The 14,762-nt window shown below is 36.5% G+C and overlaps 1 protein-coding gene across 7 annotated transcripts in view; it reads right to left on the reverse strand.

Annotated features, from left to right (window-relative positions):
• Window positions 1-14,762, reverse strand: part of MACC1 (MET transcriptional regulator MACC1) — a 69,925-nt gene that overhangs the window by 18,916 nt on the left and 36,247 nt on the right. For 4 of the 7 annotated variants that reach the window (XR_015551545.1, XR_015551544.1, XR_015551546.1 and 1 more), the window contains exons 1-3: window positions 6,225-6,336; window positions 3,906-4,028; window positions 352-2,357 (exon numbers count right to left, since the gene is read on the reverse strand). Coding sequence is in view for 4 of the 7 variants with exons in the window: in XM_087428556.1 (XP_087284682.1) it covers window positions 352-2,357; window positions 3,906-4,020 (2,121 nt within the window). In the remaining 3 variants the exon portion in view is untranslated. Of the gene's footprint in view, window positions 1-351; window positions 2,358-3,833; window positions 3,861-3,905; window positions 4,029-6,224; window positions 6,355-14,762 lie in introns of those variants that run through there. The other 3 variants (XM_087428539.1, XM_087428574.1, XM_087428565.1) reach the window with 3 other exon arrangements.

Here is a 14,762-nt window from a genome sequence, read left to right on the forward strand (position 1 = left end):
CTTTCATGTTATTGGAGCTTCTCTGATACTTTAAGAGCTATCCCACTATTTAAGAGAGGAAGAGAAGAGATCTCTTAACTGTTATGCTCTAGTACAAACAAAATCTTTAATCTTCCTTCAAAAGATGATCCTCAGGGGCCTAGTTTCTGGGAAAATCACAATTGAATCCCAAATCTAAGAAATCATTTATATAATCTTGTACGACAAGCTCTATATTTGCTGCAAAATGACTTCAATTTATTTGAGACTGCTGAGATGTTTTTAACTTCTCTCATATGTTTGGTTATAGATATTGCCAAGTTAATAAAGTTCTCTATAGTAAATAAATTACTGTGATCAAGCAATACTCACCACAATAAGGTCATAAAGAAACTTCCTGGTATTTCTATCTGCATGGCAATCTTCCTTTAACTTCTTCACAACATAAGAAACTTTTTCTGATTCTGTGTCTGCTTGTACTCCATCAAAATCTTCCAGTGCCAGATGTGAGTAGCCCAGGGCACCAGCTAAAACTTTCCAGTCATAAACTTTTTCTGACACCAAGGTCAATACAACTGAATACATGTAAGTCAGTTTTTTAAAGGGCAGGGCAATTTGCTCGATAAGATTCCAGGTTGTGAAGACACTATCTGACATAGACATTACTTTTTCCTTTGCAATCACCTTGACATTTTTGCAATGTATAAGTCCAATCTTACCTCTCAGGATTCCCACATACCATTCTTTCACTTTGGACTGCCCAATGGCTTTTATCTTACCCTCTCCAAGAAGAGCTACTGTGTCCCCTTTGAAATATTCAAGTAAGTAGTCAATCTTGCTTTGTCTTAGCACTGTCTTCAGGCTTACCCCATAGTTGGTAAAGTTTAATTTTTTGTCTTGAAATGTGGGATATTTAACATGCACTGTTGGTAATAAAGGAGCAGACTTGATTTCCTTTTCCTTCTGCAAATCACCTGGCAGATTTGAGAGCCTTTTTAGGTTTGGGGCTGGATCAGGTGTAGTGATAAAGAACTGTGTAACTGTTCTACCATTGGGAGGCTCCACCTGAACACGGAAAACAAACAAGTGTATTTCTCTGGAGTCAACTAAGGAAAATAAAAATTGTTGATGAACTACTTCACCTGCTTGCAACTGCTTTTGTTTAATTTCTTTCCTTTCTCCTTCTGCCTTTACTTCAAAATCAGGATCACGTGAAAAAACAGAAATCCTTAAATCTTGTGGCTTGTCAAGAACGAAAGAATGCTTCCCCCAGAGGTGAAACACAACTGGAGATGTGTTTTTTCCACCCTTCTTCATATCACAGATTGTAAGCTTTCCTGGCATATAACTGTGTCCACAAACTGTGAAAATAGCAGTGAAACTGGGATGGATATATTTGGGCCCATAAATTCCAATTGAGGTGGTTTTGTGGATATGATCCCAAACGGTGGCATCTGGTGACTCAGTAGCTTTAGCTTGCGCAGCAATCACTAGATACATCACCTGACTCAAGTCTACTAGTTTGACTTGGATGGTGTCTTTATAAACGTAGCAGTTGTTTAACACTTTGAAAGGGCCTTCTTTACCCCGGCTGTGTAAACACACTATTTCTGTCATGACTTGGCTGAAAGGATCCTTTCTCACTTCAGCCCCTATTTTCATCTCCAGCAAAATAGCTTCCATTGTGTTAAGGTTGCCTAACATGATTTCCAACAGTGGGCTTACAGTGCATGAAAGATCATGGTTAAGCATTTGTGGAGGATCAATAAAAGCCCTTAAAGATACCTCTTGGAATTCTCCCACAGCTACATGGCCTTGGGGCACATGAACAGTGATATCTGATTCAGGTAATTGTACTGACCCTCCTTGATGGTTTAATTTACAAACTAGCATGGTCTCTGCAACTTGTGTTTGAGCCCACCCGGGACTCTGATTAATTGTACTCAAATCCAGGCAGGAACGGGCCAGCTGGCGTTGACTTAACCAAGCCATTTTATAAGCCTCCCGATCATTTTGAAGCCATTCTAAGTCTTGTTCTAGGATCTGGTCAGAGTTCTGTATATTCTGATGAGTATATGCTGTGTCATCTAAAATGTCCAAAAGTTCTGAAACACTTTTAGATCTTCCAGATTTCCTTGAGGAAGACTGCCTAAGCAATTGATGCACATCAAGTTCATCACCGGAGGAATCAAAAGAATTTCCATTTTCTATTTCTCTAAAAAAAAGAAAAGGATCTTCCTTCAAGATGGAAATATTCTCTCTCTTCCCGTTATTTCTTAGCTGAGTTATGTCATCCAAAAATGGGTTAGAAGCAGATAGTTCATTCCAGAATGGATTCGTAGCTTTGGAAGCATCATTGCCATGAAGTACGAAAGCATCTGGCCAATTGAGAAGCAAATATGAGTTTAGACATTCTTGTTATTTAAACAAAAACACAGCAAAACAAAGATGAAGTGGCATTCTGAGATATAACCCAGATTAATTTTTATTATAACTTAAAAATTCAAGACTTTTTATTTTGCTTTTTGGTCTCCAGTCTAATAGCTACTACAAAATTAATGTTATATTTTGTCAAATTTTCATTTTGTGAGGAAAGGGAAATTGTTCTACCAGTTTATTTTGACCATATGTAATATTGTTTTATCTTAAGATGTCATGATTTATAAACAAATATGTGTTTAACAATTTAGATAATTACCAGCTTAACACATTTCCTTAAAAATGACCCAGACTACATATACTTATGCCTTGTTGTTTTATATTTCATTTTCACAAAAGAAAATCTTTGAACAAACAGAATAAATTCAGTCAATTATCCAGATTTTTCTAAACACTGAATAGTTGGTCTCATTATATCTAGATTGTTCATTTAATATTTTTCTTTTCTGGTAATATTCTATATGTGAAAAATATCAAATATATCTCAATAGCTAAAATAATTTTTAAAGAACAATATGCCAAGTTAGACAATACAGTACTTCTTACTGTACTGTACCTAGATTATTTTCTGATAACTTTGTATTGATAAATTTTAATAACGTTGACATTTTTTTCATGAAAAATAAACATTTCTTGAAGATGAACACTGAAAAAATAGACCATCATTAGATTTACTACTTGAAGAAATTCATTGAGCTTTTTCAAGTTTAAAATGACAAAGAACAGCCTTACACTATGAAATGAAATCATGTTACTACTTTGGAGAGTGAGTATTTTAAGAATCAGCAACACATGAAAATATTCACATATCAACCATAAGGAATTTCTATATATCCCGCAAATATTGAAGTCAATTTTTCCTATGTTTAAAGCAATTCATACTTGGTCATTTCTCAATAAATATTGGCAATGATTCTGTCGACTTTGTGAAAGTGGTGCTGCTCTAGAGAAAATCAAAGCCAAAATAGAAAAGCAAATTCAAGTAAACTATCGGACTTTTTAGTTTTATATATAGAACTATATCTTGATTGAAATGAGTTTTGTGACATATATTAAAAATTAAAAGATGCATTTTGAAAAATAAAAGCTACATTTCTTATTTCCACAAATTTCTTCAATCCAGTTGCATCCAACTCTCTTAAAACTTTTCTTCTGAAATTGATTCTGAAGATCAATTCAATTCTTTTATGCTCCATGAAGATTTCTTAGCCCACTCGAACCTCTAGAGATCTCTTTAACCCCAGAATTCATTATATTTACTGCATATACCACTTATTTAGTAATGAGTTTTTGCCTCCTCATAATATTCATATAATCTATTTGGCTGTGCTATTTTATTTTGTTCGTCTTTTTAATGATAGTGTATTTCTGTGATAATGTTGAGATTTTATAATTCTTTCAATCTTCTGTAGCACCTTTCAGAGGTAGTTCTCCAAAAGTTCCTGGTAATAAATGAAAAACATTGCAATAGTTATAAATTCTTGTACCTGTAAGATTGCAAGTTTTTGAGGATTTTTGGGCTTCCATGTCAAGCAAATTTCCTTCAGACCTACTTTGTGAAATTCCTCCTGACCAAAGACGTCCTCTTTCACTGGTTAACATTTTTCCTCCTACAAAATAAATAAATATATATGTGTATTTCCTGTAAGCACACATATACAAGTCGGCAGAGAAACCAAACTCAAAGTAGTTCACATATTTTTTTTTTTAAATAGTTTTATTTATTTATTTATTTTTGTGAGGAAGATCAGCCCTGAGCTAACATCCATGCTAATCCTCCTTTTGCTGAGGAAGACTGGCTCTGAGCTAACATCTATTGCCAGTCCTCCTCTTTCTTTTCCCCCAAAGCCCCAGTAGATAGTTGTATGTCATAGCTGCACATCCTTCTAGTTGCTGTATGTGGGACGCGGCCTCACCATGGCCGGAGAAGCGGTGCATTGCTGGGCACCTGTGGTTCCGAATCCGGGCCGCCAGTAGCGGAGCATGTGCACTTAACCGCTAGGCCACGGGGCCGGCCCTAGTTCACATATTTAAATAGAAAACTACATAAATACTCTCTGTAGGTCCTCTACTTCTGATAGGATGCTGGACTAGATATCCTGAAATACGTGTTAGCATTCTATTGAAAAATGCTCAGATCCTGGATTAACACCAACAAGCAAACCTAGAAATGCATTAGTGATCCTACAAAAAGTAATGGTGAAAGTCCCAAGGATAACAAAAAAGAATAATAGGTTGAAACTTCAATAAATAGACATTCCCTGTTTGGTGATTGAAAGATTAAAAAATCACAAAACTAGAAATTCTCCCCAGATCCTTCTATACATTTAATGCAATTCCAAGAAAAATCACAACATGTCATATATATATGTATGTGTTTGTAACTTCTTAAACCACTTTAAAATTTATATAGAAAAGCAAAGGCTTAATATTCAAGACAATCCAGAAGAACGTGATGGAAGTGACACGTGCCCCCAGATAGCAGCATTTATTATAAATATGTGCTAAGTAAGACAATGTGGAATTGGAACAGAAATAAACCAAGGACACACAATATCCCCAGAAACAGACCCACCCTCACATGCAAACTTGATATATGACAGAAGTGGCCATGCAACGCAGTATGGAAATGATAGATTATTCAATAAACGATGATGCTACAATTGGTTGTCCATGCTGAAAAAAATTACAGTGGTCATACACAAAAATCAATTCTAAGAGATTTAAAGACTGAAAAGCAAAACTTTAAAATAGAGTCTGAGGAATTATCTATATGCTTTCTGAAAAGCAGAGAATTTCTTAACAAACACACAAAATGCAAACCATAAAAAAAATGAGAAATCCTACATATCAAAGGACATTGTTTACAAAAAGTAAAAAAACAAGTCAAAAACTGGGATAAGATATTTTTGTTACATATGCCTAAAAAAGAAAAAAGGATTGGATTCCAAAATGTATCAAAGACACACAAATCAATAAGCAAAATATAAGCAATATTATAGAAAAATTTGAAAATGATATGAACAAGCATTTCTCACAAAAAGTAAACACAAATGACCCCTAAGTATATTAAAATATGCTCAATTTACTGGTAATCAAGGAAATGCTAAGTGAGGCCATATGAGATACAATTACCACCTATCAAATTTGCAAAAATTTTAAAATCTGGTAACACCAATTATTGGCAAATATGTGAAGCAAAGAGAAGTCCAATACAATCCTAGTGGTAGTGTCAATAAGTACAACCACTTAGAAATCAGTCTGGCGTTATCTAATACATTATCCATAAAGATACTTACGGCCTAGTATCCAGCAATTCCAATCCCAGTTATTTGTTCTAGTAAAACTTTGTGTATGTGCATCAGAAGAAATATAAATGAATGTTCAGTATATTAACAAAAAACTGGAATCAACCAAAATATCCTTTGCCATATGAATGGATAATTGAATTGCGGTGTTTTAATACAATGGAGTACCACACATCTATGAAAATAGATGAATTACAAATAAAAGCATCCATATATACTAATTGTCGGTACCATATTGCTGAGACTCAACCTTCTTTACATATATGTTTTCTCTTAGTCCCATGAAAACACTGAAAATAGGTATTTTAAATCAGATTTTACAGAATACAAAAATGAATCTCAGCAATGGGACGTAGCTAACCTACAAGGTCAAATAGTTGGTGAGTGACTGACCCAGACATAATTACCCATGCACATTACAGCTACCCACACAGTGTATAACTCAGGACACCTCCTCAGACTCAAGGTTCCCAACAGTACATTCTGAGATTATCCTACCTTCTAGTTCAAACTTCCAGTCATGGTAAACTTTACTTCTTGGTCTCCTTCGTGTGTTAACCACACCTCCTTCACTTTTGACTTCTTTTTTGTCATACTCTTCTTGCAAGTTCTTCACATTTTATTTCAAAGAAGTTTATTTTATTTTTTAAAGAAATCAAAAGCCTTTTCTGATATTAAAAACAGAAAGCACAAATTGAAAGAAGAGAGGAAAGAAGACGGGAGGGGATCAGAGGGGGAGAGGAGCGGAGGAGACAAGAGGAGAAGAGAGGGAAGGAGGGAAAAGAAAGAAAAAAGAAAAGGAAAGAAAAGAGGGGAGCATGTTTTCCAAACATGATAAATAAACAAATGCAAAAATTATCTCATTAAAAACATCAAGGAGCCAGCCCGGTGGCGGAGCCATTAATTTTGCCTGCTCTGCTGCAGCTGCCCGAGGTTCACAGGTTCAGGTCTCAGGAGCCGACTGACGCACCGGTTGTCAAGCCATGCCGTGGTGGCCTCCCATATAAAGTAGAGGAAGATGGTCACAGATGTTAGCCCAGGGCCAATTTTCCTCAGCAAAAAGAGGATTGGCATGGGATGTTGGCTCAGGGCTAATCTTCCTCACAAAAAAATAAAATGAAATTGTGCAATAGCAATTTTTTCCTCTGATAGGTGAAACTACATGGAAAGATTGGATGAAAAGCTGAATTGTGCAATACATAATTTGCACTGAAACCTCAAGTTTCCTGGCAAATCTTCAAAATTCTGTGGTTGATTTTACCAAATATAATGTCCAAAACTAAAAGTTCTTAGCACACCATAGGTAGCCAAAACCTTGAGCTAAAAAAACTAAGTTCACATCCTTCTGCAAAATTAAGCAAATCAAATTAAAATGAGAAAAAATATTTAAATATAAAAGTATTTTTCAAAAAGATAAGGTACATTTTAAATGGAAAACCAATTTAGACAGAAATCTACCTAAACACTTTAATTTCTTGTGGAGAAAGAGCAGAAAGGAACAATTTATACCCAGGATTCCTTTAAGGCAAACAACTCTTGGTATAAAAAATAGTTATAACCCAGTGGAATACAGTTAGAAGTCCTTAACCACATAAGAACCAGGAATGGTGCCTTATACAGCTATGGTCCCGGAGGATCATAATACCTCAGAAACAAAGGCACAAGGCAGCCATCTGCTGGAATTCTTTGTGGAGTAGCCCCCTTCTCCAGTCACCCAAGCAGATCTTCACTGTCCTTTAAAGCAGTGGTTCTACACCTCAGCTATACCAGAATCACCTGGAGAGTTTGAGCAAACATAGTTTGCTGGACTCACCCCAGTGTTTCTAATCCAGAAGGTCTGGGATTGAGCCCAAGAATTTGTATTTCCACGTTCGGAAAACCACCATGCTAATTTCTTTACCTGGCCAAGTAGATTTCTCCCTATTCTCTGGCTGTTCCCTCTATCCTCTTTCTCTCCCACCCAACCCCCAAACACACATCTCACAGGACTTCATCCTGAATCTGGATTTTTTTTTTTTCTATGAATACAGAGAGAGGTGGCATAAGGAAAAAACCCTTGGCTGGAGGGACCCTGATGCTGACCCGTGGAGGGCAGTGCTTGTTTACACAGGTGAAAACGGCACTAGCCACATTTAGCACTTCCCTGTGTCTTTTTCCAACTCAATGTGTTCAACTTCACACTCAATGGCAATTGTTCTCCAAAATGGGAATTTTTAAAACTTTGACTAAATAAGCATGAGTCAGTCTTTGTTGGAATGAGTAAGTGGGAAAAGAGCAGTCTACTACCCACATAATTTGGGACACATTCTTGCCAATATGCCTTTTACAATGCACTTATTCTGAGTCTTCATGATCCACTATTTTTTTCCTTAAAGAACCAATGAATAAAGTTTTGCTCTTTATTTATTTTACTGTTTAAACTAGGCCTTAAGTAACTGGGAACATTTACCAACTGTACAACTTAGCAAAAGATCCCACATATTTTTGTGGGGTGGTGGTGGGGAGTTGGGGTGGTGTTTGCAAAAAAGTAACCAGAGAAGCAAAACCATTTAAAAGAATTATTCCTCTAAAATGTGTTGCTTTGAAGCATTTATGGTAGTCATTACATACTGAAAATTGATATTTTTAGCCACCCAGCAGGTTCAAAGTATTTTCCAACTAGTCCTTGAATACCTCAGATCTCCTTTACATGTTTCCATGATTTGTACTGTATTTAACTCTTGACCTAAGTGATATTAAAAATATTTCCATGTATGCTATAACTCTTAGAGGTTATAAATTGGTGGACATCCTCATCCCCCAAAGGCCAAACCTATCCAAATAACTTGCATTCCCTTGTAAATGGAACTGGTATAAAAGGCCTGAGAGTCTCACAAAGGAACCATAATCAGCTGAAGATGCTCACCTGGTATGATTTTACTGGCTGTTACCAGGGTGTGTGTGGCCTTACTGGATGTTGTTACCCCGAGGCACCTTCTGATGGGCTAGTGGCACTCTCTGATTGGTGGTGTAAATATCCTACCACCAGTTATTAAATAGTTTGAGTGTTACCTCTGGTCATTATGACCAAAGATTTAAAAGACCTGACAGGGAAAATGTCAGCAGCATTTCTTCCCAAGGAAAATGGCTTTACAATATTCTCCAGGGAGGGTAGCAGGGACCCTAGTGCCTTAAGCAGCATTAGTAATGCATAACTTGCATGATGCCTCCAATCTTGGTAACTCAAAACATTCCATCAATCAACCTTGTTAATATCACCATGTCAAGACGTCTATCACTTCCTTTACATCTAATAACTCTTCCATCACTGGCAGAACTGAAATCTGGGAAAATTATACTAATTGTTCAGGATAAGATCATATTAGTAAGTACAAATCAGGAACAGAGAAACAGTAGATTGAAAATTGTTTTATGTTCAGCTTAATAATGTAACCAAGGAATCTTCCCAGAAACCTTAGTCTAGAAGGGAAAATGTAAAGGTCTCTAAACAGATACACAAAAGGAATATTTTAAGCCTGTAAAATATTAATAAAAAATAACCATCATAAGAGCTATTGTTTATTAGCTAAATAAATATGAGAGCCTGCTACATTGCTAGTGCATGAATTTTCTCATTTATAACTTGCAACAATTCTAGAAAGTTGGTTCTATCATTATTCTATTTTAAAGGTAAGGAAATAGAGGCTTAGGGGGTTTGTGTGCCCAAGATCATATAGGTACTAAGCAGCAGAACCATTGTTTGAACTTACAGATAGTGGACTCTAAAGAACAAGATTTTGAACCCTACCCTATGCTTCCTACCCGTGGGTCAGACCTTCCCATCCAAAGGAAGTGAGATTTGAGACTGTGCCCTGGGCTTGTTGCTGGAGAGGAGCATCAAGCCTCAATCTGGGTTCCAGGAGATCTTCACCATCACGTTCAGAGCTGTAGAGCTTAGTGCTTCTAAGCCATACTTGTAAGCCATAGAGCAAGGCTTTAGTATTTTCATTGTGGAAAACATTTAATGAATTTGTTATCAAATGCCTGCTGATGCCATACAATATTCCAAGCAATGTGTCTCTCAAGTTTAACTTTAAGCAATATATGTTCCCAGCAAACTTTCGAAGAGAAATTAGCTGCGAAACCTATCCCTGGTAACCGAACAAGTTTAATTGTTGCATGAGTTGTTGGATATGACTTTGGCTGTGTAATAGTGACCTGAAGACTTTTTTTTTGCCTGTACCCTTCAAGGAGAGAGAAGTTTCCTGGCTTGTATTTTTCAAAAGGTGCAAAGGTGAACTACTGATTCAGAAGGGGTGGAGCGAGAGTTGGATCTACAGTGGGCTAATGAAGCTGAACCTATAGGACTCACACTCGCATGACCCTTTCCAAGGCCCTGAGCCTGATTCTGTATTTGTTTTCTTATAAGCTTCATACCCTGCAAAACTCCACCACTTTATAGAATACTTGTCATCCTGAGATCTCACTGGTTGTCCCCTATCAGCCGTGTTTGTTTTTTTTCCTTACATGTAAATGTATTTTGGCAAAGTACAAAGAATACAGACTTTGGAGTTAGAATTTTCTTGTTTCGGACCCATGGGTATAAACTTTCCCAAGTTTATACTTGGGAAAGTTACTAAACATTTCTGTGACTCTGTTTATCATCGGTAAAAGAAAGAAAAAAATGAAAAGAAAAAAATTGCAAGTATTACTATTATTATATAATAAGCCCACTTGCTTCATAGTGCTGCTTTAATAGTCAAATGAAATACTGTCTAAAAAGTGGCACAACAAGATGACTCCCTTTCTCTTCCACTAGTCCCTCCCTGCTATTATTTCTGTGCATATAGAAACACTTTCTCCAACTGGGCCCACTCCAGAAGCTTCTCCTGTCACTCAGATGGCTTGACACTCTGACCTCATTCTCTGAGGGAAAAAAAATGACTGTCGATGAGTTGTGTCTTGGGACCCTATCTCCTATGCTTCACTCCTCACAGAAAATTTTAACAGCTATTTGCATTATTCCTGCCAAAAAGGGTGCCTGGCTCATGACAACAGAGGCAATGGGGTGCCATAGAAAGAATGCAGGCTTTGAAATTAGGCAGATGTGGGTTCAAAGCAAAGCTTACAAACGAATTCACTGGTTTGAGTGTCACCTTTCTCATCAACAGAGTCTAAAAATACCTACTTTTAAAAGTTGTTGTAATGGTACGTGAATTACATCTCAATAAAGCTGTTTTCTTTTAAAGTTGTAAAGATTAAATCAAATATCATAAGCACCCAATTAACACCAATTGCTGCTTAAATGGATAGCTCTTGTCTGTTTTATTTTTTCACCTCTATGTTAATTCTGTTGGTTTTAGCAAGAGTAATGAGTGTCTACTGATAAGGATACTTAAGGAATATTGGAAAAGAGGAAGGACAAAAAGCACTGTGGAAGTTTAATTGCCATTTTAGCTTAATTGATTATTCAATGTGATAATGCTCTTTTCACCTCTTTAAAGAGGATAATTGAAAAATTAATCTATTATTTTATAACTAGATTTTATCAGTACTCTTGCAACAAAATCTAACATTTTCCAGCCAACACTTGCCCCACTCTTACAGGATAGAATTAATTAAAAGATTCCCAATATTTTGGGGGCCGGCCCAGTGGCACAAGCGGTTAAGTGCGTGTGCTCCGCTGTGGCGGCCTGGGGTTTGCCAGTTCAGATCCCGGGCGAGCACTGATGCACTGTTTGGCAAGCCATGCTGTGGTGGCATCCCATATAAAGTGGAGGAAGATGGGCACGGATGTTAGCCCAGGGCCAGTCTTCCTCAGCAAAAAAAAAAAAAAAAAAAAGAGGAGGATTGGCAGATGTTAGCACAAGGCTGGTCTCCTCACAAAAAAAAAGAAAGGAAAAAGATTCCCAATATTTTTGCCAAGAGAAAAACACCCTCAGACAAACATTTTGTGTGCTCCCACAGTCTTCCTTGGTTTGAACTTAGAACAGTGGGGTGAATCATTTACATATCATCTGACAAGTCTGCCTTCTTGACAGAGTGTAACTAGGAATGTTCAATCGTTGTTAAATGAGAACAGAGTGTTCATGCTCTAATAATTGTTGTGAGAAAGAGCACATGGATGAAGTTTGGTAGAATTGTTAAGATTAAAGGAAGGAACATTCATTATGCCACATCATCCAATGTGTAGAGCAGGAGTTTCCCTTAAACTCTCAACTATTTATCGTGTCTAATTTTTAATGTTTCAGGGAATCACAGTGTTTTTGTTTGTTAATTTTGTAAACTGAGAATTGCATGCAAAGTATGAACTGTTTATCAAAGCACAAACTTGAAAAATACTAATATGTGTACATGTATGAATGTATATTCAGATAGATACGTAGAATTATAGATATATGTACATACATAATTTAGCCGAACAAGAAATATTTTTACTAGTAATGCTTCACTGTTCTTGAAATACTGGAAACTAGAAGATCATTTCCTTTCTGAGAGACAATTAAATCTTCCAAATTTCACTTATTTGAAGATAGTATCAAGAAGCGATGGAGTGTACAAGAAGTCTGAAGAAGAAGCTAGGAGAAACCAAAATTTTCCTGTGTAAAACAGGAAACCAACTAAGGGGATTGGGGGTTGGAACTGTAGGTGATTGCAGCCTAAAAGGAGATGGGTAATAAGAAGATTATCTAATGAGAATATTCTCAGTGGAACACTGAGGGATGTGCATTGTCAACCCTCTACTTCTCCCATACAATCTTCAGAAATATCCGTATTACTTACTGATGTGAAAACAAATTATAGTGGATAATAAGAGGTGTTGTGTCTTACTTAAAGGCGTGAATAATAGGAAAACACAGCTTCCCAAGTGAATATATGGGTTACAAGTAAGGAGCCAGTCATCAATCTGGGTTTGCCCAAGACTGTACCATTTTGAAACTGAAACCTCTCAGCCCAGGGAAAACCAGGACTGTTGGTCACTGTAATTACACATATTAGGGTATAAGTACAAGGTCCGACATAAAGGATGTGAAATAGTCAGTGTAAGTTCTTTCTATCTGTATAAATTTTTAAAATATTTAAAACTATCACGAAAAAATTTATATATATACATCACTGAGCTATATAGGAATAACTAATTTTAATGTTTAAATTATGTTTTGTTATTCTATTTTCAGATGTTAAATTCTAATAGAAACAGCAAATTAAATACAAAGGAAATCCTCCAGAATGGAATGAATAGAATTGTCCATCACTGTCCTTTTTATTTCATTAAATCAGCCTGAAAAATTGAACCACCTCACTTAGCAACCCAAAGAGACTTTGAACCTTTCCAGGTTCCTCTCCACCTCCCCTTTCATTTATTTATTTATTTTTTTTAAATTTTTTGTTTATTGCAGTAACATTGGTTTATAACATTGTAAAAATTTCAGGTGTACATCATTATACTTCTATTTCTGCATAGATTACATCATGTTCGCCACCAAAATACTAATTACAACCCATCACCACACACGTACCGAATTATCCCTTTCACCCTCCTCCCTCCCCCCTTCCCCTCTGGTAACCACCAATCCAATCTCTGTCCCTATGTGTTTGTTTATTGTTGTTATTATCTACTACTTAATGAAGGAAATCATATGGTATTTGACCTTTTCCCTCTGACTTATTTCACTTTGCATTATACCCTCAATGTCCATCCATGTTGTCACAAATGGCTGGATTTCATCGTTTCTTATGGCTGAGCAGTATTCCATTGTGTATATATACCACATCTTCTTTATCCATTCGTCCCTTGATGGGCACTTAGGTTGCTTCCAAGTCTTGGCTATTGTGAATAACGCTGCAATGAACACAGGGGTGCATGTACCTGTACAAATTGGTGTTTTCAAGTTCTTTGGATAAATACCCAACAGTGGAATAGCTGGATCATATGGTAGTTCTATCCTTGATTTTTTGAGGAACCTCCATGCTGTTTTCCATAGTGGCTGTACCAGTTTGCACTCCCAGCAGCAGTGTATGACAGTTCCCTTCTTTCCACATCCTCTCCAACACATGTTGTTTCCTGTCTTGTTAATTATAGCCATTCTGACGGGCGTGAGGTGATATCTCATTGTAGTTTTGATTTGCATTTCCCTGATAGTTAGTGATTTTGAACATCTTTTCATGTGTCTGTTGCCCATCTCTATATCTTCTTTGGAGAAATGTCTGTTCAGGTCTTTTGCCCATTTTTTAATTGGGTTGGTAGTTTTTTGTTGTTGAGATGCATGAGTTCTTTATATATTTTGGAGATTAAGCCCTTATCAGTTGTATGGTTTGCAAATATCTTCTCCCAATTGTTAGGTTAAGTTTTGGTTTTGTTGATGGTTTCCTTTGCTGTGCAGAAGCTTTTTAGTTTGATGTAGTCCCATTTGTTTATTTTTTCTATTGTTTCTCTTGCCCGGTCAGACATGGTGTTTGAAAAGATGTTGCTAAGACCGATGTCAAAGAGCGTACTGCCTATGTTTTCTTCTAGAAATTTCACAGTTTCAGGTCTTACATTCAAGTCTTTAATCCAATTGGAGTTAATTTTTGTGTATGGTGTAAGGTAAGGGTCTACTTTCATTTTTTTGCATGTGGCTATCCAGTTTTCCCAACACCATTTGTTGAAGAGACTTGCTTTTCCCCATTGTATATTCTTGGCTCCTTTGTCAAAGATTAGCTGTCCATAGATGTGTGGGTTTATTTCTGCTTTCGATTCTATTCCATTGATCTGTGTGTCTGTTTTTGTGCAGGTACCATGCTGTTTTGGTTACTATAGCTTTGTAGTATATTTCGAAATCAAGGAGTGTGATACCTCCAGCTTTGTTCTTTTTTCTCAGGATTCCTTTAGCTATTCGTGGTCTTTTGTTGTTCCATATAAATTTTAGGATTCTTTGTTCTATTTCTGTGAAAAATGTTGTTGGAACTTTGATAGGGATTGCATTGAATCTATAGATGGCTTTAGGAATATGGACATCTTAACTATGTTAATTCTTCCAATCTAAGAGCACGGATTATCTTTCCATTTCTTTGTGT

Source organism: Ceratotherium simum, chromosome 1 (assembly GCF_057802395.1).
Source record: "Ceratotherium simum simum isolate JZ-2026a chromosome 1, ASM5780239v1, whole genome shotgun sequence".
Lineage (NCBI taxonomy): Eukaryota > Metazoa > Chordata > Mammalia > Perissodactyla > Rhinocerotidae > Ceratotherium > Ceratotherium simum.